This window comes from Cavia porcellus, unplaced genomic scaffold, assembly GCF_034190915.1.
Source record: "Cavia porcellus strain 051 isolate PalLab524CR breed Dunkin Hartley unplaced genomic scaffold, mCavPor4.1 scaffold_26, whole genome shotgun sequence".
In the NCBI taxonomy this organism is placed as follows: Eukaryota; Metazoa; Chordata; class Mammalia; order Rodentia; family Caviidae; genus Cavia; species Cavia porcellus.
In genome coordinates this window covers 27,883,394-27,905,590 of record NW_026947509.1, presented here as the reverse complement: position 1 = coordinate 27,905,590, position 22,197 = coordinate 27,883,394, and the positions used below count along the sequence as shown (strand labels likewise).

Below are 22,197 nucleotides of genomic sequence, written 5' to 3'. Positions count from 1 at the left end.
GGTTGTCACCCTAGCATGGGGACCAGGGAAGGCAGGGAGGACACAGGCCCATGCCAAGTGGGCACTGGGAAGGGAGTATGGACAGAGGGAAGGGGCAGGATGAACACCTGGACATTCAAAAACACCCGCTGTGCATGGTGCTGGCCAACAATCTGCTCCAGAGGCACAGGCTCAGGGCAGCAGCACCCAAAGCCACAGCCCTGCCTGCCCTCTTCCCTCCCAGCCAGCACCCACACAGCCCCAGCTGCTGGTCGTGCCATCACCAGAAGGGTCTGCCGAGGCCCACGCTCATCACAGAGCATCAGGGCCCACAAGGTCTGGGACAGCCATCTTTACCTCCCCAGGGACAACAGCGCTGCTGTCTCTACTCCTTCAGCCCCTTCTCCCCAGTCTCCTGGTATGCTGACTTCGCAGGACCCTGCTTTCTGAGCACCCTACCCCACAGCTGGGCCCATAGCAGCACTCTTGGTGGAATTGAAGATGGTCATGGACTGGTGCAGGGGTGTGGCTGCCTTTGAGGGGCCCAGGAGCTTCTGGGCTGCCCTCGGGGCAGAGGAAGCCCTCTCAGGGAAGTGCTGGTCCTCCGCCCTTGGCCACAAGTCAGTGGAGAGCTGCCACCTGGAGGAGCCCTGGGGGCTGTGGGGAGCACCACTGCAAGCTAGGTGAGCTCAGTGAGGGTGGGAGAGCAGTTGTCAGGCTAGAAGGGAGTCAAGACTGCCCCTGCAGGGCTTGACTCCCCAGGGTACAGCCTGGGCTTTAGGGCTACCCAGATGCACCCCTCAGGATGCATGGGAGTGACCCCCCGGGCCCTGGGATGGGGGAGGCTCCCACCTGGGATATCTACAGGTCCCACCACTGCTCAAAACCTTGTCCTTCTCAATTCCCCCAAAGGGCAAGGCCCAGGGTGTAAAGCAGTGCATAGAGGTAAACTGAGGCAGGGCCTTGCCTGGCAGCAGGCAGCCCACCATGGCTGCTGACAAACCCTGGTAGAATCCTGAGACCCCATGATGAGAAAACAAGCAGCCCCAAAATGAGAAGACTTGGGGAAGGAGCCCCAGCTGTAGCATCGGGGGAGCAGAGACAGGACACCTAGGAGGCTCGCTTGGGCCCAGCAGCCACAGGCTCCTTCCCCAGAGGTGAGGCGGCATCTTCCCTCTGATGGAATACTGCACCTAGGCCCATTTCCCAGGTGAAGAAACAGGCAAGAAGTATGAAGAGGCAGGGTTGGCAGTGACCTGCATGTCACCTGGGTAGCTCCATTAATGCAGCTAGATAATTAAGGAGAGCATCCTGCCTCAGCATTTCAGAACTGTCTCCTGGCAGAGGAGAAGAATCCAGACACCATAGTGCCAAAGGCTGCCACAGCCAGCTGCAAACTACCGTGTCAGGCACAGGCTGTTCCCAGAGGCAGGGCCCACAGGCGGAGGCTCTGGGGACCTCCTAATTGGGGATGGGGTCCTACAATGAGGAAGTCCCTAAGGGCTTCATCAAAACCTCCCTGATTCTCTGAACCTCGTCAGCCCACCCTGGGCAGAGCAGCACATTCTCACAGTGTTTGGGGGCACCAGCTGCAGTCTGGGTCTCAGTCCACCGGGTGACAGCAATGGTCTCCTTCAGCCAGCAGGGACCTCATTGGCCCAGCACCCAAACCCCAGTGCAACACCATCCTCGAGTGGGTGCAAACCATGCCAAGAAGACCCCCACTTGGGGTCCACCTGGTTGACACATCTGGAGGACAAGGCAATGGGGCCAGGTGGTACAGGCTGCAGGCCTGCAAGGGACTATCCTCCAGGTGCCACAGATAACCTGCCACCATGCCAGCTACTTCAGGGGCACAACACAGCCCTGGCCACATACCACCCACCTGCTCTCTGGACCCAAGGGACACCATTGACAGGCATGCTGTCCAAGAGGCCTGGCACGGGGGCTGAGGGAGCCCAGGTGGCAGAGCTGATGTGGTGTAGCCTCCTGCCAGGTCTACATTTGTCTACCCAGCCCTGGACACTACCTAGAGCGTACTCCGCCTTGGGACACTTGCCCAGCGCTCAGCTCTCACGATGCTTGATGCGCCTGTGCCCCATCTAACCTAGGTGGGACCAATCAGAGACCCAGGCTGACTTCCTCAGCCTGGGCAGCAGATGCCCAGCCCTCGCCTTCCCTGTCCCCTGGCATCCCGAGGCCGAGGGGCCTTGAAGCAGACTGAAATTCCAGAGAGCACAGGAGGGCGGAGCGGACAGAGCGGCGGGCGCAGCAGGCAGGAGGGAGGAGGCAGCGCTAACCACAGATTGGTGAGGAGCAAAGATGCATGCTGGGACCCAGGGAGCCTTTCCAGGGGGGCAACAGTGGGCACCCCAATTTTGCTGAAGCTTTGGAGAGAGCCAGCAGCTACCAGAAGGAGACGGGAAACTCAATGGAGGTCCTTCCCAGGCTGGGCCTGCACAGTGCTGCGCGGGAAAAGCCAATTCTTGCCAAACCAAAAAGATCGGGGTGGTGTCAAATGGAGCCCGTCACAGGCCACCCCTGAGACAGGGCCGGACCTCTTACGGGTGACTTTTAGTCAGTTTGGGAGTTTTGTGAAATCTCAATCCACAAGAGGGGGAAAAACATTGGAAGGACCCAGCTCTTTCCAGCTGAGACTGCAGAGCCCACACCCCATTTCCTGTGCTGTTCTCGCCCCCAAAGTGTCCTGACCCCTCACCCACCTGACACCCGGAACCTCTCCCGGCCACACAGGTGGGAGGCCTGGCCCTACAGCTGGGGTGTGGTGATAAAGCTCTGAGAGCAGTCCTGGGTCTGTACCTCCCTCCCTGCCCCTGTAGAGTGGGAGATCAGACTCAGGCATCTCAGAGGGACACTTCTTATTGGAGTCCAGCAGGCCAGCTCATGACACCTAACCCAGCCTAATGCCAGCCAGGGAAGTGAACCAGAGCAGGTCCCAGATATACTGCACGAACCAATGACTGCCTGGCCTTTCACACCATCTCTTCCTGTGGAGGAAAGGCCGCTTAGCAGGGCCACCCTCAGGGTCCAGCTCCAGTGCTTGCCCCAGGTGAAGACATTTGGAAGCTTCCACTGCCTGGCGCAAGGGAGCCATCCTGAACTCCACAGAAGGCTGCAAGAATTAAGACTCACTGCTCTTCACATACGGCTACCTCCTGTGGCCAGAGCTTTCCCTGTCCTTTCTCCCTCCCTTAGGGAATGATAAAGCAGGAACAGGGGATGTATTTGCAGAATCTGCCTGCAGAACAATGCCCTCAAGCCTAAGCCTCCTGTAGCCTGTTTTGTCTCCTGACGTTGGCCTCTCTTGCCTACTTGGTGGATATGATGATTAGCTCTGCTCTGCAAAGGGCACATGCCATGGGGACACTTGGCCCCCAACCTGGCCCTTACCATGGTGACCGGGGGAGCTCAGGATAGCCTGGCCTCACCTTCAGAGGGCAGCAGAGGGCCAAAGCCTGCTCCTGTCCCAGGGCAGAGGTGCGCTGAGTGCATGTAAATGCCTCAGCTTCAGACAGTGAGGATGAAGCTGGTCCCCAGGACGGGGGACGGACAGCCTTGCCTCTCAGATGGTCCTGCACCCCGCATAAGGATGCCCAGCGGCAGGCCTAAAGCACAGTGCGGCTCAGGTTTCTGTGGCCTCTGTTCCCTAGCAATAGCCCCACCTGCTTAGAAATGGCTCCAAGCTGTAAGGTCCACCCAGTGTCACTCTCTGTACCTAGACCAGTTCTGCCCTGTGATGGGGACTCAGGGAGCACAAGGCTCCCCAGCTTCAGCAAGAGGCCGGCCCTCAGCCTGCCTGGCCGGGAGGGCCCGGGATCTCGCCCTGATGCCCACGGTGCCCACAGCAGTGCTCCCGTGCAGAAGAGCTGGTTCCTTCCAGCATGCGCTCCTCGACCTCACCAACCTTCCTACTACACTGAACAGGGGGGACCGGTCGTAAAACGGGTCCCGGCCGTTGCACAGCGCGCGCTCCGGAAAGACGTCGTCCTCCAGGTCCTCCTCCTCCTCCTCCTCCTCCTCCTCCTCCTCCTCCTCCTCCCCCACGCTCTGCTCCTCGGCAGGCTCGGTGGCGTCGGAGTCGGGGCTCGAGAAGGTGGGGGAGGGGGTGAGAGCAGCCATGCGCTCGCTCATGCATGTGTTGAGAAGAGGGTAGCTGTTGCAGCCAGAGATGACTGAACTGAGGTTAGTACGACAAGACAGAGAGAAGTTAACACCAGCTACTCGCAGGAGGACGGGGTGGGCAGTGGGGTGGGATGGGGCTGTTTCCAACCAAAACCAGATACACACCATCAAGAACACCATCTGCTTTAAAAGACCAGAGAACCAAAAACGTGCTCTATCCCCAGGTTTGGCAATAAATAAAAACACCCATGTGACCAGCTGGAAGGTTCCAGAAAGTTCCAGAAATCACCAACACGTGACTGAGAACAGGGGTCCTGGCCAGGCATAGCCAAGGCCATTCGAGGGCCCCGATCGCTTTGATTGAGGTCTGAGAACACCACAGGCACGTGGAGTCGGGGCTGGCCTAGACCTCAGACTAGAGCCCAGGGGACACGGTGGTGGTTGCTACAGCCTCAAAGGCTTGGTGACACAGCCATCTCCACATTCCCACCCCAAGACCACCAGAGTCCTGGAACAGCTGCCCCTCCTGGGAGCCCTGCACATTCACACACATGGACATGTGGCCCTGTGGCCCCATGAGGGTTTGGGTGTCTATGCCAAGACACTTCTGGCCCCTGAAGAGAAGGGGTCTGTGGGGAGAGACTATGCAACTGGGGTTCCTCCCACTCTCCCTGTCCCACTGCCTTACTCTCTGCCAGGGAAGGGGAGGCGCCCACCTGCCCACCAGTCGGAACCAGGGGAAGCGGTCGTAGAAAGGATCCCCGCCAGTCACTACATTGTCACAGTCCTCAACAACGCTGGAAGGCACCTCTGCGGCCCTGTCGTACATCTCCCGCATCAGGTCCAGGCGCTGCCTGTGGGCACAATGACAGGGTGAGGGGTCGGGGTGGGCCTCAGCTCAGCCCAGACTCACACACCTCCTCCTCTTCCTCCGGGGCCATTGGCATGGCCCTGCTGCCCACACCACCCCACTGTCTGGCCACCCAGGCTCAGGTCCCTGCTGGCCGGACCCTCCCTCCGCCCCCAGGCCTCTCTTGCGTCACAGGTTTTGCCACGGTCCTCCCAAGCCTGCCCAGACACTAGTGGCTGGGAAGTGAGCAGAAGCACAGAAGTTCAGAAATGGGGCTCGCTCCAGGGAACACTGAGCACGGAGTGCGGGCAAGAGGTGGATGGCAAGCAGATGCTTCCTAAGCTTTCATCCCAGGGAAGGCCAGGCTGTGGGGTTAAACCCCGGGCCCTCGAGGGCCTCAGAGGCTGCACACAGGTGGCTCTCTGTCCTTCAGGGAGCCATGCTGGGGGTGGGGGAGTGTGTGTGCACACATATGCATGTCTGCCAAGATGTGTACAAATAGGCTGAGAACGTGGGAGCCTGTGCGTGTGAATGGTATTTTTAGCTTTCCCGTCTCTGACGTTCAACATCTTTAAGGCCTTGCTGACCAGGGAGAGCCCTGCCCAGTCCATCTGGTTCCCATGGACAGCTGAGCTGTTAGGCAGGTCCTTGTACACAAGCAGAGTGCCCAAACCCCTTACACTAGCCAGCACACCCCCTGCACCCAGGCAGCAGGGCAGATGACAGCTGGGCCAGGCCTGGCCCTGAGGGGAGCTCTGGCCTTAGGCTCCTAAGGCCTGGCTCACCTCCCTGGAGTCTGTCTCACAGTCCTCCCACACCAGGCCAACCATGGGAAAGACTTTGCATCCCAAGAACAATGGGGCTCCCTATGGGTGCTCCTGAACCCCCAACTAGCTTCTAGCTTCCCCAACTCCCAGGGCACAACAGCAAGCTGAGGTGGGGTATGGTGGGGTACAACTTCCTGTGCCCTAGGGCAGCTGCCCTGGTGACGCCAACTGGCCTCCAGGCCCCACTGCAGTGCCATGATGCTGCCTCTCCTGGCGGTACACTCTAGGCCTGGGAAGGTCTGTCCAAGAGAAAACCCCTCAACCTGTTTCTGTGTCCAACTGCGCTGCTAGGAGAGTACAATCCCATGACTCTGTGCTCTGGCCACTCTCCTCATTTAAAAGAACCCCATTGACAGAAACAATGGCAACCACGCATGCCCACAGTGCCAGGACCCCGCCCAGCTGACTTCATCCCTAACCCTAATCCCACTGTCCACCAGCCACACCTGAGCTTTTCCAGTGTCCAGTAGTGGGTGGCCCCATTCTTTTGGTCCTGCACTTCCACAGCCACGATGGTGCGGGGGAAGGGACGTGTCTCTCGGTCTTTGGCAGCCTCTGGGGGCAGCAGATCCGGTGGCAGGGGGGAGTAGAGGGTGTCCGTGAGGAGGACAAACTGGAACTGGACCTGCAATGGGCAGTAACTTTCATCATTCCCTGGGAGGCTTCATTCCTGGCCCTCAGAGGCTTAGGCCCTGTACTCCATCACAAGCTCCCCAAGCTTCCTGACTAGCCATCAAGGGGCCGCGCACCCTTCCTGGTGTCTGGCCACCTCCTGAGCAGAGAGGGCCAGGCGTCCACCCCTGCCAGTCCCAGGGCCTCCCAGCTGAGGTAGGGGCCCTGTGCCAAGCCCTGGCTATGAGTGGCAATCCTGCCACATGCAGGCTGAGGCAGGAGGCTACATGTCTGCCGAGTCCTACCTTCTTTTTCAGCTCTACACTGATGGCGTTGGCCTCCTTGAGGAAGATGGCATTGCCCCACAGCAGGTCCCGCAGTGATGTGAACTGGTACCACTTCCACTTACGAAAGGCCCAGAGTGCCAGCTCACACTCCCTCTCTGTCCACTGGACTGTGGGGGAAGCCACCAGGTCACCAGGGGAAAACCATAACTCTGACAGCAGAGCTACCCAGCAAGGCCATATGGGCCACCTTACATCCCAGCAAGCAGCATTTGGCCGGAAGGGAGGACTGGCTCGGGGCTCTGTGTACACCTGGAGGCCTCAGCCACCCTTTGTCCACAGGACCTGGGCTTCATGTGGGGCCTCAAAGTCACACTGATAGCTCTCAGTGTGAGGAGGAGGCACCAGGAAAGGTCCACTGAGCAGAAGGGTCTCTAAACTGGGGAACCTGCAGCACAGTCAGGCTGCAGGCCACACAGCAGCAGGCCAACGGGGTGGGGGGGCGCTAGGGGACAACACCTCTCCCCTCACAGTGTCTCTGCCCATGCCCTAGAGGGAGGCCTCAGAGTGCAGCACGCTCGTTCCAGGTCTCAAGGGGTGCACTCTATCCATCACCCAGGGTCCCACCCCCTGCCAGCACCAGCATGAGTGCACATGCGTGTGTGTGTGCACACGTGTGTGCGCACAGCAGCCTGCATCAGCACAGCCCTCTAAGCCTTCCCTGCAGTGCTCCCAAAGCTAAAGGCCCTTCACCTTCATCCTCCAGTTCCTCTTCCTCCTCCTCGGCCACCTCTGGGTAGTACCTGGACTCCATCTGCTTCTGTAGCGCCTCCAGCTTGCTCTCATAGTCCTGCAGAGAGGCAAGGACTGGGCTCACCAGTGCCTTGGACACCCAGGTGGCCTCACCTATCCTGCTGGGGCCAGACAGGAAAGGGCAAGGCAGGGCCGGGGCCCCAGTGCCAGGGCCTGGGGTGGCCGGGGTGTCCTCACCAGCCTCTGCTGCTCCAGCAGGTAAGTGGCTTCTTCCCGCTCCCGGCGGTACTGGTCCTCCAGCTCCTGGAGCCTAGGGGGCACAGTGGATGAGCACAGGCCAGCAATGGGGGGGGGGGGCGGGTAGGAGGCGTGGGCAAGCAGGCGGCCCAGGCCTCACCTCTGCTCCATCTCCTGCTTCATGTCGATGCCCTGTTTCTCCAGCAGCTCACGCTGTGCGAAGGCCCAGTCCACAGGCTCTGCAGGTGTCTCTGCACAGGGTGTGCGCTCGCGCTCCTGCCGGGCCTGCTCGGGGTGGTTGAACCGGAAGACATGGCTCTTGCCCATGATGATGCGGTTTCCTGAGGAGGAGGCAAGGCCGGCCTTGGGGTCCTGAGGGTCCCAGGAGGGCTCTTGGGGGCATTGGGAGGAGGAAAGAGGGGTACACGAACTTCCTCCACCCCAGCTCCTTGTGCTCCCCACCTCGGGGCAAGCGCATTTTCTCCTAGATCCATCTCCTCAACACCCCAACTCAGCAGCAGTGTCCACAGACATGGGGGCTCAGCTGTGCAAATCAGGGCCCCAACAAGGTGCCCTCCATGCACCCCACATTCCCACCACCCTTTCTCTATGGGCAGTACATGGTGCAGGCAGCCTGAGTCCGTCCTCTGCAGAGTGGCTCTGAGGGGGCTTCTTGGCCAGGGCCCACCCTGTCCAGCTGCTCCTCCCAGACCTCGAGGGGACTGTAAGGTGCCAGTGTCCTCAGTCTGGCCCTCCCACCTGGCTCCCTGGCCTCTCCTTGGGCCCACCAGTCTGCAGACCCTTAGGCACACTGACCCGCAGGGTGGCACCTGCTGTTTGCCCATTCCTGCCCAGCTCCCTGGACAGCTTTGTTCCCCCAGCTTACTCAGCCTCCATACCCCTCCCATCCCAGTCTGGGGTCAACACATGGCTGGCCAATACCCCCAGCCTCCCTGTCCTCTGGCTCAGGCACTGAGAGGAAAATCCAAGCCCAGGCCACTCAGCCCAGACCATCCCCGAGCCCCAGGGCCCATACAGCTGACAGGGTGACCCTCAGGTTCAGGTTTTCCTGGGGTCCTTCCTCCAAAATGTCCTGCAAAGACAGGACAGTCCTGATAGCTCCTGATATAAGCCAAAGGCCTTCAGGAGTGGCCACAGGCTAGAAATCAGGTGGCTGCTGTTACCTCCCTGCTCCCAGGTTCCAGGTCAAGAACTCACACCCAGCCACAGCTGACACTGTTGGAAGTTCTACCTGCCAGCTCCGCCAGGCTATACCACCTTGTGATTCCACCTGGTCTAGCTTGGCTGTGGCTTTGGTCCAGGTGGTCTGCACCTGCAGCAGCTGACCACAGTGGGGGTAACATTCAACCTACAGCTGGAGTCCTCTCCAGCCCACAGACTCTAGCCTGCCACCTGCCATGGGTTCAGTCCTGGTCAGTAGTGCCCACACTCGTATAAACCAATTCCCTGATATAAACCTTTCCTGTGTGTCTGCACTTCGCTATTCACCAACCTAAGATTCTGCACCTGTGCATCTGTGTCAGTATTCACCGGCCATGGCTTTCTGCCTGTGCATTTGTATAGTGACACCTGCAGCCCTCAGTTCTGTGCCTCTAGGTCTACAGACCACAGCTGCACCCTACCTGTGCCCCGCTGCTTCTGGTCTCTGCAGATTCCAGCACAGGCAGCCTGGTCATTCGCGGAAGCCCAACCTGTCTGACCTTCCTAAGCAGGGATTGCATACTGTGTGCCTGGAGTGTACATTGGGCCCCAAGGAGCAGGGGATGAAGTCACATGATTGGTCCATTACACCTCAGCTTGGCCCAGCCTCTGTCCCGTGCTCCCTGGACCCAGCCCTGCTGTAGCAGCCACCCCATGCCACTGGAGCAGGCCATGCCCCAAAGGGCTTCTCAGGCAGCAGAGGCGACTCTGGCCTAGGGACAGTAGTTTCACCTGGTGCCCGTCTCACTGCCCCTGCACACCCCACTCTACCTGACCGTAGGATGCTGGGCTCTGTCACTTTCTTGCCATTGACGTATGTATCTGCACCCTCGCAGGGCTCCAGTGTCACCACAGCTATGGGAAGAGAAGAGGGGAATGGCAAGGGGTTGTCACTGTGGGGTTCAGCTCCCCTACTCCTGCTGGCTGCACAGCCTGACCACACTGACGGACCCTGTCCGGGCCTTGGAGGAGCCAGGATGGGGGCCTTTCCTGACTTAGCACAGGAAGAAAGTGGCCCGGGGGTTTCAAGGTGGGGAGGCTGTGCTGCCCCATCCAGGACTCAGGTGGACACAGGTAAAAACAATGGTGAAGGTGCCATGGGGGGATGGGGCCCGCAAAAAGAACATTCTGGAGGAGACAGCTGTCCCAGAGTTGAAGTGGCCAAGGTGGACACAGGGTTTGAGTCAGAGATCTGCAGGCCTGGCTGGACACTTGCAGGAGACACCTGGGATCGGGGCCATGGGACAGTGACAGCATGGCAATGCCACAGGCTCACTAGCGCCAGGCAGTGTCACCTTCTGGAGGAAGGTGGGGCAGGTGAGGAGATGGACAGATGGCTGCTCCACAGCCAACAGGAAAGTACTGTCCCAGAATAGCTCTCTACCCCAGAGCCCGCTTTCTCCTCAGCTCACTGTCCTGTCCAGGGGTGCCCCACCTGGTCCTGGACACATGCTTCCTGTTCCCCTGTCTCCACAGCTTCAGAGAGGCTGCAGCAGACCCTGGACCCTTCCCCAAGCACTGTCATCCCCAGCTGTCACACACGTGCACACACACACATCCCGGCCACAGCAGGCAAGCTGGGCCTAGCAGGCGGACTACCTTCACTGCCGCCCCGCATATCACTCCGGAAGACACAGTGCTCCTCCTTGATGAAGTGCCCGCTCAGGACGATGTCTTGCCGCCTCTCGGCATCCTCCCTGCCCACTCTGCGGGGAAGACAGTGTTAGCAAAGTTGTCCCCAGGGTGAGGCTGAGTTTTCTTGGAAAACACTTGGGTGTGACCCAGGAATCTGGGGGGCTTGGAGACACGGCTTGGCTCAGGAAGTGCCCGGCGGGCAGGCTCGGTGGCTCTTGGTGGGCAGTAGGGGTTGCCGGAAGAAATCACATTCCCCACTCCCACCCCAGGGGCTGGCCTCGAAGTCAGGCTTTATTCCCACCTGGTGATCCCATCCTTGATGTAGTAGAGGAGGCATTCGGACATCAGTGGATCCTCATTCAGGTTGACAAGGTGCGGTGTCTGAGGGAACAGGAGGGTCAGCTCCTCTGGGGAGGGCAGGAGCTTGTGCTGCACCCCCTCCACCTGACCTCTTCCTGCTCTCCAGGCCATTGGCAGTCCTGACAGTGTCCTTCCCTGCCTGGCCGACCCCACAGAAGACAGGAAGAAGCAGCTCTCCCAGGAAGAGCCTTTGAACCCACACCTCTGCACTCACCTGCCCAGGGAGCACCCTCCCCAGGCCACCGGCTCCAACCAGAAATCTGGGAGCAAAGTCAGCCCCCACCCAGACCCAGCCCACCTTGCCAGTAGTGTGTGTGGGGGGGCTTCCTGTCCAGGCCAGGCAGGGCTGGTGTGGCTCTAGCGGACCAGGCCTACACAGCTCAGGTCTACAGTCCAGACCTGGCTTGCCGGTCTCATCCCAGCCTCAGACAGCTAAAAACATCCCATCTGCTTGGGGAAGTCTGCCTGCAAGGCAGGGAGGCCACCTCATGCCTGGTCAGAACCCTGCTCTTCTTCTCTCTGCCTGGGAGCCTGTGACAGCCACCTGGACAGTGTCCCTGTCCATTGGAGCAGCTCTAGGACTGAGGCCCAGGTCTTACCTTTTTGGGAGAGAACACTCCCAGGGTGCCACCATCCTCCCGCATGGCCACACCCATCTCAGCCAGCAGGGCTTCCCTGAGGACAGAGTTGAGGTCAGCAGGGCTGTGGACTGCCCCCAGCCCCACCTGACTGCCTGAGCGCTGCTGGGAGGTGACTGGCAGCCTCCTGTCTGGTCAACCAGCTGCAGCTTCCAGGGGAGCACACCTCTGCACACACTTGCCCAGGGAGCACCACACAAGAGGCACCACCAGGTCAGAGGAGACAAGTGGGTCCCGAGGCAGGGACATAGCCTCCCCAGGGTGCATCCGGCCTGGCTGTGTGAACCCCTGGCTGTGCCGGGCCTTGTCTTCCCACACTCACCGCTCCATCCGGATGGCTTCCGTCCGCCGCAGCTTCTCCTCCCAGGTCTCATTGAGCTCGGCAATGATCTTCTCTGTTTCCTGGGAGTGAAACAGAGTAGAATGAGGTCCTGGTTGGTGTTGAGGTGGGGACAGAGACATGGGTGCCAGGAGAGCTGGGCCCATCTGCGAGCCGAGGCAGAAAGAGCAAGGTATATAGCCCAAGGATGCAGGTCTCGCCTGCGGATGCTGCCGGACCGGGAAGGCAAAACAATCCAGTGGGGCCAGGGGAGAAGCAGGAGTCCTGGAGATGCCATCCCTGTCCAGCCCCAACCATGGGGCTCAGCCACAGCACCTTCTGTGTCCTTCTTGGCTGGTACCACTGAGTCCCGGGAAGGGTGAAGCCTGGCTCCTCTCTAAGGTCACCCCTGCCCCCACGGCACCCCAGGTCCACCCAGCCCTTACCTTCAGCCTCTCAATGGCCTCCTCACTGCCTGGGGCAAACAAGATGCGCTCGTGCAGGCTGGACACGGAGGCCGCGCGGCTAGACAGGGCGGAGAGCGAAGACGAGGGGCTCATGCCCACCAGCGCGTTGGTCACTGTGGAGAGAGGGTCAGGGGCTGGACTCAGGATGGCCTCGATACGGTTACGGTTATTGTTCTCAAGGTCGGACGAGTCTGAGGCAGGTGAGGTGGACAGACAGGCGGGAGGGAGAGAAAAGAGAGACACAGTTGGGAACAGGACAGGTGTGGGGCCAAGAGAAGGTCGGAAACGCAAACCACGCTCAGCAGCAGCCCGGCAGGGCCGGGACAAGCGCATGCAAAGCCTTGCCATCTCTCATGCCCATGTCCCCAGGCCCTCTGCACCCCAGGAGCTCCACTCTGCCCTTCTGTCCTGGGGCTCTGCATCTGCATCCCAGTCCAAGTGTGCCAGGCCACTCACAGCTGGGAACCAAGGGCCCAGAGCTCAGCATGCCCCTGGCCTCTGCTCTGCTGCACCCCAGACCCTGCCGCCCTTTCCACTCTCTCTGAGCTTTGGAGCAGGGCTGCACCAACCATCCAGCCCCAATAAGCAGACCAGCCCAGAGACCATGTGGAAGAGGAGGGGAGCAGAGGGCCCCCGAGGGCACGCCCTGTCCTCCACTGCCCAGGACTCCCAGCCTGGGAGTTTGGGGTGGTGCCAGGAGGGGTGCCCAGCGCTTTCCCGCAGAAGCAGACACAGAGCAGCAGCCAGCACAGGGCAGCAATGGGTACCAGGGAGACCCAGAGGACTGAGCCCCATGCCAAGGGAGACACAGAGCTAGGCAGGACATGGCAGCACCACTGGGAGTGTATGGACCAGCCAGCAGGGGTAGCCTGAACTGCAGGCAGAGGAATGGGTCCTCGGGCGTTGCTTTCTGACCTTTCTAGGCCTTGTCTGTACAGGATCAAAGGTCTGACCTCTGCCACTGTGGCCAGAAAGGCCAAGCTGCATCCCATTGTCCTTGTCTCCGTTCCACACAGACAGGGATGAATCTGGAGTGGGGTCCCCCACTCTGTAGGTCTGAGGGCGGAGCCAAGGACCCACCCCACCCATGCTGCCCTGTGTCCCTGCAGCCAGGCAGAAGCCGAGCAGAGCAGCACTGGGGAATACACACATTTGGGTCCTCCGGGCACAGTGTTGGCTACGGGGAGGGTAGGCGTGGGGAGAGACAGAAACAGAAGAGCAGGCTTGGGTCCAGAGGGTCTGCACGCCCAGACCACAGGCAGGCGAGCGGCCACAGGAAGGTGTTGGAGGTCCTCCACGTGGGCACGGGACCCACTCACCTTCCAGCACCCATGCCGCCATGGGCCCCAGGAGCTGCACCGGGCCTGCTTCGGCCAGCTCCAAACCCCGCTGGGCAGTTCCACCCAGGCCAAGGCCGGAAGATTCAACCTCCCACCCAGAGGAAGCCTGCCAGAGGACAGGAACAGGAGCAGAGGCTGGGCAGGGACAGGGACCTGGCTGCTTCCACTCCTCCTCCCCCTCCTCCCAGGCCTGGTCACAGCTGGCAGGCAGGGCCCTAGGGGAGGGTGTGACAAGGCTGAGGCCCAGCCCTGGACACTGGTGGGTGCTGACACTCACTGTCCGTGATGTCACCAAGACCCTGGGCGTACAGCAAGTCTCGAAGCCGGGTCACCTCATCCTTCAGCTCTCGGATCAGCTTGTTGTTGGGGTCTTCATTGATGACGGCATTACAACGGATCTGCTTGGCCCGGTCAGCGTACCTGGGCAGCCGAGGGAGGTGTGGGCCAAAGTGCAGGCCTATGCCCGGCCCTGGCATGCCCAGAGCCCTGCCTGGGAGCCAGCCTGGGTGTGCACTCGGCCTCAGCCCAGCCTGGCACCATGAGCATTCTCTCCTCATGGGGTGCTGTGGATGGCCACTGTGCACCCAGCCCCCCTTGCTGGGCATCTGAGGACACCAAGGCTCAGGTGGCATCAGACACAGGACATGCACCAGGGTACATGCTCGGAGAAGCCAGAGTCCACCAAGCCCAATGCTGCACTGCTGCTGTTTCTCCGCTAGGCCCCACGGCCAGCAGTGCAGCTTTTCCACCCTAGTCCCTCAGGGTGCTGGGCCACCCACAGTCGCAGAGGGCACCCTGAGAGTAGTGGGGACAGAGTAGCCCGGGAGCCCCCATACAGTCACCTCTAGCCTCAGAATCCGTGAGCCCTGCGGGGGCACCCCACAGGAGCTCCTAAGCTCCCTCCAGTAGGGCGAGGAGCAGGTCCCCGAAGAACGCACCTCAGTGTACTGAGGGTCTCATCATAGTTGATATCCGCAGGACTCAGGGCAGCTACCATCGCTGTCCTCGAGTTGCCACCTGTGGGAAGGCCACCAGGATCAGCAAGAGGGTCCCAGCCTCGGGCCTGGGTCTCCCTGCCATCTCAGCTGCACTCACAGATGGGGGCTCTGAGCTCAGAGAGGAAACTGAGTCACAGCCCACCCAGGGTACAGAGACAGCGGGACTGTGCTTCCCTGCTGCCCCATCACCCCCAGAGGCACTCCCGTCACACCTCCCCTCATGTCTGAGGCCACCCTCTCTGTGGAGGACTTCGTGGGATTTCCCCCAGGATGAAGGCTGTGCTGGTCACTCTTTCCCACAGTTAACATCTGCTTCCCTGACCGGGGCTGCACTGTGTGACACCTGCAGCTCCTGTCCCCTCTTGGGGAGGTGGCAGTGCCCTCAAGGCCCTGCTAATCCTGCCTGTCCCTCAGGAGCCACCTACATGCCCAGCTGGGGACACATGGTCTTATGTGCTCAATCTCCAAGACCTGTGTCCCTACAGAAACCGAGGTGACCATGGGATGGCTCCGGGGGCATTGCACAGTCTCAAGATAGGTTCTCCCTGTCCCACCCTGGGGGGCCGGCCTGCTCCCCAGGCCACATCTCAGGGAAAGGAGACATGTGTTCCTGTGACACTACTGTCCTTTCCCGTCAGGCACCAACCCGAGAGCCTACATCTGGGAGGCCTACATGGATGCTGGTCCAGCAGCTGTGGGGGGGCACAGCCAAGCAGCAAGGAGGGCCACAGGCCCTCAGGGGTTCAGCCCAGGACTCAGCTGTGCACCAGCTTCTGCACTGAGGACTCCAAGGACACTGGGGACACTGGGAAGGGGGAGCTTGGTATGGGCCCCACCTCCCTACATGTCTCCTGTGCCTGGGACTCAGCCTAACAGGCAAGCAGGATACTCCAGACCATGGGGGCCCAGGTACCTGCTGAGACCTGGAGGGGGTGGCCATGAAAGCTGGGTGGCCATGTGGCCTGGCCATTGCCCTACTCTGCCAGGCCAGCCTTGCGGAACAGCTGAGGCATGAGCAGCCCTATGTGAAAAGCGCAGGCCCCTCTGCGGGACCCTGGGAGGAAGATGGCTGTACCCAAGCCATGGTACCCCAGGGGCAGGGACTCACGAGTCCTCACCCAGGTTTTCACGGAGGAGCCAGGTCAGCACCGAGTCTCGGTAGGGAATGAAGTCTGTTTTCTTCTTCTTTTTGTTCTGTAGGGACAGAGTGGGGGGCTGGGGCTGCACTGACCTGCTGCGTCCTCAAGGTGTATTCACATCCAATTTCAGGTCCCTCTGCTCCAGGCTGGGACAGGGACCAGCTGGCCACCCTCACCTCCCCTCACAATGAGCTAGCCAAGCTTGGACACTGCCCAGTGCCACCCGCTCCATTGTCAGAGGGGCCAAGCTGCGGCTGGCATCTGCCTGGAGCCCCGTGGCCACTTCCCTCACTGAAGGGCAAAGGCACTAGTGAGAGTGGCACTCCAGGCCCATCCCCACAGTGCTCCCGGCTTCTCTCTTGGCTCCCTGGCCTGCTGCTATCCCCACAGTGGCTTCATAGCCCTGCTCCTGCCAAGGCAGACAGCAGCTCCCAAACCAAGGTGCCAGGGACTGGCCTGACTCCACACACCGTGCATGTCAGCCACCTTGGTCTGCGCCCACCTGGGCACAAAAGCGTTGCTGTGGGTCAAGGGCGGGCTCTGTCCAAGCCCACAATGCAAATGGCACGCTGCCCTGGGTACAAACGGACATGCTCATCCCTATGCTGGCAGTGGTCCCAGGTGCCCTCCTGCCACAGGGACGCCAGCTCGAGGATGGTCACAGTGCCACCAGAGTAGGGCAGTGATGCCACGCTGGCTTCCCTGAGCAGTGCCCCAAGCTCTCGTGTGCAGGGCTCCCATTTCTCTCTCCGGGTTGGCAGAGGAGGAACTTTCTAGTTTGCGCCTGGATCTGTTGCTTTCTGAGGTTCACTCCCTGCCTGTGACATGAAGTAAGCACCCCACATGCACCCTCATCCCACCCGCCCTCATCCCATCCTACTCCTCCATCCTCATACGCATCCCAGTCTCGGGGTGATGGCAGGCCCCACTGGGTCCCTGTCTCTGAAGTCCCTGCGAGGCCTCCTCAGAGCTCCCTGCCCTGCCTCTTGGGCTCTCTCAGGGCCTCAGGGTCCTCTCATGCTTCCCACACAGCTCTTTAAAACCTGTCACAACCCAGCATCACACCTTCCCACAAAGCCACACACTTCCATTCACTATCCACCACGTGACCTTCGCATTGCCCACTCAGGTGCTCACACCTTGAGCCCATGTCTCTCACGCCCCACAGTGTCCTCACACCGCTGTCACCAGGCTCTGCCTGCATCCCCAGAAACTTCCTGCATCTCTTGTTCCCCACACAACCCACATATGGCTCCCCATGGCACCATCAAAGTTCCACCACTATCCCCAGCACAACACACTGCTTGCAGCTCCAGTCCATACTCAGCTCCTGATGGCACCTGACACACACGCAGGGTGTCGCAGCCTCCTTCTCACAGGACCTCGGCTCCGCAAGGGCCACACACTGTCCAGGCTCTGATGGAGCCCACAGCCAAGGTCCTCATGTACTTTGCCAAATCTTACACACTTCCTCAGACAGCTTCACGCACACTGCCAGCACTCCTCACGGAGCTCCTGCAGCTGGGCCTCACCCACCCCCACACTTCCACTCACACACTTCCTCACACACATCCTCATGCACTTCCTCTCACACACATCCTCTCACACTTCCTCTCACACACTTTCTCTCACACTTCCTCACGTGCCTCCTCACACACTTCCTCAGAGTCTACCATGGCCTTCCAGTAATCTACACACTTCTCACTTTCCCCACTTTCCCACACCTCCTCACACACTTCCCGTGCGGTTCCCACATTTCTGCGCGCTTGCTCAGTCTCCACTTCTCTACAGTCTCCTCCAGTGTGTCACAGCTGCCCGCCTTCTTCTCACTTCTCCCACTTTCCCACACCTTTCCCCGCACTGTTCCCCACACAGTTCTGCACATCCATGTGCACATTTCCTCTATTTCTCCTTGTTCCTATTGCTCCCCATGTGCACCAGCCTCTCCCACTCTGCATGTCACATTGGCCCATCCAGTGACATGGGAGAGTGGCCTGGATGCTGCCCCAGCCAGCTGCCTGCTGTCCGCCTCTGGCCTCTGCCTGAGGCCACCCCCTCTGTGACACCTTCCCATCTACTGGGACTGTTTCACCAGGCCACCTTCACAGCTATTGTTTCCTCCACAGAATCCATTCCAATCCTCAGCTGTGTGTGTTTCCTTTTCTGCTTTCGTGTCTACTGTCTACCCAAACTCCACACCCGCACCCAGTAGGTGGGGGACTGTGCTGTCCTCAGGGACCCAGTGTGAGGATCGAGCCCAGGGCTCAGGTGGGAGCCCAGGCCCTCCCCCTCAGGTAAAGGAAGAAGCTCACCTTGTTGGGTCCAGAGTCCTGGAAACAAAAGGATAGAGTGTGAGGACCTAGAGTGAGGCCGGGCCCAGGGCATGGGGCAGGGAAGAGGCTGGCTCAGGTCAGCAGCGTGGGCTGCACCAGGTGTCCACCTCTCACTGCCAGCCATGCCTGGCCACTGTCAGCCAGGCAGTCAGAGGGTAGCATCACCGCTCAGGCGACCATCACCCTGTAATCACCCTCTGATGCCCAAAAGTTCAGAGTAGGGGCAGGTGCAGAGCACATTCTCCTGGCCTGCAGCCTGGCATCCTGGGAAACAGGAAAGGTCACCTGCCCTCTAGGACCATCCTTCCCTCTGAGAACCATGGCCACCCCTCAGAATGGCCAGAATGAACCTCTGTCCAGCCTTCCCTCTGAGAACCATGGCCACCCCTCAGAATGGCCAGATCAGAGCTGACTACTGTCTTGCTCACCATGACCCATGCAGACCCTCAAAAGGCCCCTCTGAGGAAGGCGCACACTCTCATTTCACAGGTGGGGAAACTGAGGCTCTGGGGAATACAAATGCCCCTCTTCCATCTTCAGCCTGGCACTACTCCCATCTCCGGCTTTCCTGTGTACCCTGGCCATCTCACCAGAGATGGTCCTACACCCAGGGAAGCCAGGCCCTTGCCCCTTCCTTGGAGAGCACATATAAAAGGCCACCCCCTCAGTCTATCCTGCTGACCCAGCTCTGGAGGCCAAACAGACTCACCATTTCTGCCAGGGCAGAGATGACCTTGCCGAGTGTGGTCAAGGACTTGTTGATATTGGCGCCTTCCTATGTGTGGAAAAGGCAGCTGAGGTCAGGAGGCATCAGGAGCTTCTGGCTCCACTGTGGTCCCCCGGGCCCAGCTCATTGCCTAGGCTTGAGCCCCAACCTGTACTGCTGACCTCCAGGGCCACCAAGGGCAGGGGATTTTGAAACAGGAAGTTAGTTGGAGGCCCCCCAGCCAGGGATGCCATTTGCCCAGTGTGTCTCTTAGCTCCGTGGGCATCCTAACAACATGACACACATCCCCACCTGGTACAACTTCCAGGGCCCCATCCCAGTCACAGAGCACAGCGGGGGTCAAAAACAGGTACAGGAAATGGGAGGCCTGCATTCCTCATGGGAGGGCTGTGAAGGCCCTGCAGAGGACTGCATCCAGCAAGGCCTTGGGCCTTGCTCACCTTAGCTGGTACCCCTTGTCCTCCTGCCCTGCCCAGCCTGGCCTCCCCGGCAACCCACTGTTTATGAGGGCCCTGGTGCCACAGCCCTACCTTGAGGCGTGTGCCCTTGGCACCAGTGGAGTCAGCCCGCTCGCTCCCGGCCAGGTCCACCAGGCTGATCTTGCTCACCTGGAAGGTGGATGCCATGAGGGGCTGAGCAAGGCATCTGCTCCCTCAGCGAGGGCCCCAAAGCCTCTGTGGAGCCATAGCCAGGCCCTGCCCAAGGCCCATTGCCCACCCGTCTCCTAGCTGCTCTTCGTGCAACAGAGCAAGGCTCTATGCATGCTCATGCTTTCACAGATGGCACCTCAGAGGACCTGGCTGTCCCCCAGCTCCCCCTAGAGTCTGCAGAGAAGTGGTCACGAGCATCCAAGGAGGCTCAGCCCTTGCGAGCCGCAGGACATCTAACAGGCCGTGGATGCAGTGGGACCCTGGTGGCCCCAGCTGATCTGGCACCAACTGGACAGGCCCCACCGGCCCCAGGCCCTCCCCAGCTTTTCTGGGCCTCCCCTCTTTGTCCACTGTCACAGTCAGGAGGATGACACCAGACTGAGGTGCCAGCACTATCAGGGCCTAGCTCAGACTTTGCCCAGCCCCAAGGGCAACTCCCACCTTGGAAGGTGGCGGAGGGGACAGCACGACCCCAACCACCCCTGGCCCTCAGGGGCAGAAGAAGAAGGGGACAGAAAGGCACAGCCATGGACAAGAGGCTCAGTGACCCCGAGCTACCCTTTCAAGGGCACATAGCTTGGCATGTGGGCAGAAAAGCCCTGCCCTGTGCACTGAGCACACCAGGCATGTGGGCAGATGCAGCAGGGCAGAGTCCTCCAACACAGGGTGTCTTTGTGCCTGGAGATGCCAGCACCCACTGGAGGCCCTAGTGCGGGCAGGAATGGCTGCCCTACCAGCCTGCACCAAGGGCCACGGACACCTCTTGGGTGGCCACTGGCACAACCCGCTGCTCACCTGTGCTGTGCTGCAGGGCAGGGCCGCCTTGTTCCAGCCCTGTTGCATGTAGGGCACTCAGTAATCTTCCCTCCACTGGTGGGAGGTAGAGAGGCCGGACCCTGGGACCTAAGGCCTTGTGCGCCCAGGCGACCCCACACTGTGATGAGGTGGGCCTCACAGGATGCTGCCCACATTCCGGGAGCCAGCATCTGGTTTGCTGCCCTTGCCTAGCTACAGTCCCCCCAGGCCACCCCAGCATCACCCTTGGGGCACCGCGCCCTGCACCCCCAGCTCACCTTCTCCGTGGTGATATTGGTCTCCGCATCGTGACGCTTCTGGGTGAAGATGATGTTGAAGACGGCGTGAGAGCGGCTGCTGGTCTCGTTCATGTTTGTGGCCGCCACAGTCCTAGAACCGGAAGCCACCTGAGGTCACTGCTTGCCCTGTAGTCAGCACTGGGATCGCAGTGCCAACTTGGGACCAGGTCATTGGGCCTCAGAGCCCTAGCCTGTGAGGCTGCTCTGCTGGCCTGGGGATAGCTATGCCTCCCTCCACCAGCACGGCCTCTGCTGGCCCACCACAGAGGTCCTCGACCTGCAGGGGTCTTGGGGGATATGGTCATAGGGGGATAGACTCCAAAGACTTCCTGAGGAGCCTAGGCTGCTCAGGTGCTGCTCAACCCGCTGGGGTCCTTAGGAAAATCTCCCCAAGACTCAGTCCACTGTGTGTGTGGCCCAGGGTTTGCCCAGGGACCAGGGGTCACAGAGACCCACAGGGGCTTCCAGAGGCCAGGGAAGAATATCCGGGGCTGCCACAGTGTTCAGGAGCTCAGGGCAGCATGAACAATCACCTCACCCTCCCCTGAGCCCCCAAGTGGCACGGAGGAGGGTCTACTGTTGCATGACAACCAGAGTATCCTAGGAAAGAGGCCCAAGGCAGCGGTAGCCGAGGCGGGTGCACTGTTCATGCTGGGCAGTAGACACATCCTGCGAGCCCATTGCCGCGTGCTGACCCTCACATCCCTGGTTCCTGGACCTGGCAGATCCACTCCACAGGAAGCAGCTGCTGCTGACCCTTCTTGCCCCCATAGCCATGGGGCCATGGCCCTCAGAGGAGCAGTTCTAACGGTGGTAACACGGACCCTCCCACAGGGACCCAGGGCCTCACCTTGCTGGCCTCATGCCCAGGATTGCACCTTCTCAGAGGACTGCCAGGGCCATCAGGACACCTGCAGATCCCAAAAACCAGGCCAGCAGAGACCAGAGGGCCGGTGAGTAGCCTCCCACGCACCTGGCCTTGTTCCCTGAGTCCATGAGGTCCTGGATGTCATTGTAGGAGGTGACAGCCAGCTTAGAGAGGTCTTCCACATAGGGCCCCAGCAAGGGGTGCTCCCTCACACGCAGGTTGCCCTTGTTTTTGGGGTTCAGGAGGTCGCGGACACGCTCACAGTAGATCTCCATGTAGCTGACCTGCGGGGCAGGAGGGCATCAGGGACATCGAGGTGACACACAGCCCAGCAGGAAGCTGAGGGCACTGAGGACCAGGCCCATGGGCTCACACAAGTGGGTGTCAGCACATGGTCTCCTACTGGCTCTCTCCAGGCCACACCCTGCAGCCCCTGCCCCTGGCGTCACTCTGACCCCAAAGCTCTGCGGTGTGCTAGGCACAGGGCAAGTGCTCAGCCCATGTCAACTGTCACCCTGTGCCTGGGAAGCCTCGGAATCCTGCATAGCAGGCAGCCAGCCTCATGGGGTATAGAGGGGCAGCAGGCCTACCTCCACTGAGTAGGACATGTTGTCGTTGGTTGTGTCGTTGATCCGAGAGAAGAGGTCTTCACAGAGCTATGAGGACAGGGGCACATGGTCAGCGAGCAAGGGCTGGCTGGTGGCCTCCTGGAGCCATGCTCCT

The 22,197-nt window shown here is 60.4% G+C and overlaps 1 protein-coding gene across 29 annotated transcripts in view; it reads right to left on the bottom strand.

Annotated features, from left to right (window-relative positions):
• Window positions 1–22,197, bottom strand: part of Kif1a (kinesin family member 1A) — a 74,759-nt gene that overhangs the window by 24,745 nt on the left and 27,817 nt on the right. For 5 of the 29 annotated variants that reach the window (XM_063236973.1, XM_063236976.1, XM_063236977.1 and 2 more), the window contains exons 5-27: window positions 22,065–22,130; window positions 21,580–21,758; window positions 20,586–20,697; window positions 19,393–19,470; window positions 18,845–18,910; window positions 18,115–18,132; window positions 15,782–15,857; window positions 14,604–14,682; window positions 13,943–14,085; window positions 13,476–13,502; window positions 12,305–12,516; window positions 11,862–11,941; window positions 11,501–11,576; window positions 10,843–10,922; window positions 10,506–10,612; window positions 9,678–9,761; window positions 7,846–8,026; window positions 7,686–7,758; window positions 7,449–7,545; window positions 6,717–6,865; window positions 6,246–6,424; window positions 4,839–4,976; window positions 3,905–4,177 (exon numbers count right to left, since the gene is read on the bottom strand). In XM_063236973.1, the coding sequence (XP_063093043.1) occupies window positions 3,905–4,177; window positions 4,839–4,976; window positions 6,246–6,424; window positions 6,717–6,865; window positions 7,449–7,545; window positions 7,686–7,758; window positions 7,846–8,026; window positions 9,678–9,761; window positions 10,506–10,612; window positions 10,843–10,922; window positions 11,501–11,576; window positions 11,862–11,941; window positions 12,305–12,516; window positions 13,476–13,502; window positions 13,943–14,085; window positions 14,604–14,682; window positions 15,782–15,857; window positions 18,115–18,132; window positions 18,845–18,910; window positions 19,393–19,470; window positions 20,586–20,697; window positions 21,580–21,758; window positions 22,065–22,130 (2,573 nt within the window). The remainder of the gene's footprint in view (window positions 1–3,904; window positions 4,178–4,838; window positions 4,977–6,245; window positions 6,425–6,716; window positions 6,866–7,448; window positions 7,546–7,685; window positions 7,759–7,845; window positions 8,027–9,677; window positions 9,762–10,505; window positions 10,613–10,842; window positions 10,923–11,500; window positions 11,577–11,861; window positions 11,942–12,304; window positions 12,517–13,475; window positions 13,503–13,942; window positions 14,086–14,603; window positions 14,683–15,781; window positions 15,858–18,114; window positions 18,133–18,844; window positions 18,911–19,392; window positions 19,471–20,585; window positions 20,698–21,579; window positions 21,759–22,064; window positions 22,131–22,197) is intronic. The other 24 variants (XM_063236987.1, XM_063236988.1, XM_063236989.1 and 21 more) reach the window with 9 other exon arrangements.